Source organism: Puccinia triticina, chromosome 12A (genome assembly GCF_026914185.1).
Source record: "Puccinia triticina chromosome 12A, complete sequence".
NCBI lineage: Eukaryota > Fungi > Basidiomycota > Pucciniomycetes > Pucciniales > Pucciniaceae > Puccinia > Puccinia triticina.
In genome coordinates this window covers 2679697-2682895 of record NC_070569.1, presented here as the reverse complement: position 1 = coordinate 2682895, position 3199 = coordinate 2679697, and the positions used below count along the sequence as shown (strand labels likewise).

General features: G+C 46.0%; 1 protein-coding gene across 1 annotated transcript; it reads right to left on the bottom strand.

Annotated features, from left to right (window-relative positions):
• Positions 1-633: 633 nt before the first annotated feature.
• On the bottom strand, positions 634-1097 carry PtA15_12A233 (uncharacterized protein; the record flags this gene model as incomplete). The annotated part of the gene is made up of 2 exons (XM_053161821.1): positions 634-863; positions 956-1097. The coding sequence occupies 2 exons, from the start codon at positions 1095-1097 to the stop codon at positions 634-636; spliced, it is 372 nt and encodes a 123-aa protein (XP_053025800.1).
• Between the last annotated feature and the right edge of the window lie 2102 nt (positions 1098-3199).

Sequence of the window (3199 nt, the reverse complement as noted above, 5' to 3'; positions counted from 1 at the left end):
ATTTAGCCGAAGTAACATCTTTGAGTATGGTTAATTGGGCTTTTTTAAGACCCACCAACGGTTGCATCGAGTAGCCCGACGCCCAAAACACACCATAGTAAGCTGGAGGCAGCAAATTTTTCGCATCACCAAGCTCCTCCAGCATACCAACTTGAGGCCGAGCTGCGTCACTCCACTGCCGCCGATTTGACACCCTTGCTCTGCAAATCAATACTTTCTTGAAAGCTCACTTCGCGCAAATCAGCGAAGGGTTTTTTGTCCCATTGCTCTAATTGAAACTTCATATTGACGTTTAATGAATTACGCAAATCTCAGTTACCAAAGAAAAAAAAATGAATGTGTGAGAATTATTGGAAATGAAATTCCGTAACAACTGGTTACGCTTGCAAGAAGCTGCGATGGAAAAGATATCAAGGACGCATTCGGAAAGTGTAGCACTCGAAAAGAAGAACCAACGTATGTTAAGCTGACGGACTCCAGTTGAGAGCAAGTAGTGTCGAAGACCAGAAAAGACCTAGATTAACACCCCAAAACCAACTGGCTAATCACAACGACGCAATCAGTTAGTATCAAAGTACAACTGATGCCAAATAACCGTCATCGGAATCTCACTTTTACCGGCGGTGGGAGTCATCAGAGCTTTTTTAATCTCTTGGCAGCGTCTTTGAGAATGGCCTTACGGGGTCGCCCACGAGTTGGTTTTTCCTTAGGCTCCTCTTCCTCGTCTTTGTCTTCCCCTCCTCCGTTCTCATAGCTCTCTTCGTTGTCAGTTTCCATGGGTTCCGTTGCCTTTCTCTTCCCATTGCGGTCCGACGCGCAATATGACGACGCCGGAGTGTCAAACATCTTCTTTGCCGGCGAACCTGACGGCGTACTGGTCGATGGTATATTCTCATCGGAGTTCAACTTCACCCTAAAAAAAACTCAACAGCTGAAGTTGAGCACTATTACCAACGTCGTTCGGCGTTGAGGGCATTAAGTTTACTCACAAGTTTCTTCCTTTCCCGTGAGGGTTGGATTTTACTGGCGAGCCGCTTGACTTTGCGCGGCCAATCTGGTGGCCACTGGTGATACTGCAATTGTTTACCTAGAGGCATTTTATTGTTAGGTCACTCGAATCATTAGTCGGACTTCTGGAAAACCCACAAGTACGACAGCCATTTTTGCGTTGATGTCGAAATCGACCAGCAAGCCAACGATTTCCAACTCTCGGCCAACGACGTAGAGCGAATGAGTTTTAATGAAATTCTTTGACCCTGGTACCACGTACTTAACGTTGAAGGTCTTGTGGCGCCGCTCCTTAATCAAGGGTCAGTATTGCTAATGTCTGGCTTTCAAAGACTTTCTCAATCTTACCTGAGAATCCCAGTCAGTATGCTCAACAATGACTTCAAGGCGCGTTTCCAGGTTGACAACAACCTCCTCGCGTTTGATGACGATTCCCAGTCCCTCAACGCCCGAACACTGTAAGAAAGAATCAGTGGTGACATTTTCATATTGATTTGCTCGTACGTTCTCTGGCACAGACTGTCGAGATAGGTTAGTCCCATGCAGCAAAACAACAGACTCGAAAAGCTTACGTCTGCCAACGGCTTGACAAGTGTGGTCATATGGACAGGGTGATTTGGCGTTCGGTTACCAGACATAACGATTAGAGCTGCTTGATTGGAGTAGGGCAAAGTGGAGCAAAGTTTTGACGGTGTATTGATTGATTAGTAGACAACTGTTGAATGGTAAAACCTAAGTAAACAATGGCTGTTGATAAAAATGGAAGGAAGACTGACCCTTTTATAAAGGGGCCGTGTGCGATTTTGCCAAGAGGTGATCAACCCGCGGCATCGTTGCACTGCAAGACAAAAACCGCCATGAAACCCTTCAAACAATCCCATAACTACGGACCCTGAAAATACAATTGTTACCTTGGCTTGGTCGACCCCTCGAGCAACGGTTGGCAGTAAATGATTGAAAGTAGAAGGCTTTGTGTCTCACTTCCGCGAAGAGATTGGGCAACATTCCGCGGATCAGGGAGTAACAGGGAGAGGCCCCTTTTGTTGGGCAGTTTCACCCTTTTTGGAAGCTAGCTTGGAACAGTTCGTACCTTTACCCACAGGCGTCACCTCCTGACAACGTGTCGCGGCCGGCGTAGATGTAGTTTCCTAAAGGACGAGTTCCAATTAGAATCGGTCAGTCGAACTGCGGCTTGTTGACGGTGCCATCAAAAACGCCTCAATAAGGGACCAATAATGTACAAAGTTACTTTACATAACTAATTCGCGCAAGTTTGGAGTGGGGCGTCCACGATTCCGCAACACCTAAAGACAATGGGTTGGCAGAAGTCTTCAGACGGGATATTCATCCGTGCACCCATAGTACGACTTGAGGAGAGGTCTGGGAAACGGTACTTGCCCCAACTTGCTGGAATGAAACTTGTCCGGTAGTTCGCTTATTTGAGGCTTGATTCCTAACTGGAACGATGGGTGATTCTGCGGGGCGGGAGGTTATAAAAGGAGGAGCTTGCTGCATCACACTTTCCCCCGCGGCCGCCCTCTCCCTGTTGCATTTGCACTGGCTGGAGGTCGCGCCAGCCATTAGCCCCCCTCCGTCCCCTCCCACTTGGGCCAGGCCGGAGGGGGTTAAACCCGGCCCCTTTTTCCCCGCGCTTGCCGCGGGCTGGGGGGTCAGTCCGAGGCATTCATGTTCGGGGTCTATTCTCTCTAAAATTCTTCTCATACCATTAGAGACAATTTATAATCAATAGTGTAAAATGTGGTAAATATAGCTTTAATAGTGTTTAAAAGATGTGAAATAGCGTTTGTTTTTGTGTGTATACGGTCACCATTTCTTTGGGGAAACTGTTGTTTTTTTTTTTTACTCACCAATCTGTATTTGGAGTTTTTGAAAAATGTACAGGGGAAACCCTTGATCTAAATTTCTGTGAAAGTGTGGATTTACTATACTTAGATAGATAGTTTGAAATTTATTAATATGGTCTGCAATTGATGTACCAGGAACGTAGTCGAGATGAATAAGAGAATAGAGTTTATCGCCAAGCTTGATTAAAGATTTTTCACCGCATGCAGCAGCTAAGTCCTTCATCGCATCTGAAAAATTATCAACAGCTTGAACGACCGGGTATAACTCAGCAGAGACGCATAGCTCAAGCAGAGTATATGCATTTGACGTTTTCTTGCAAAATTTC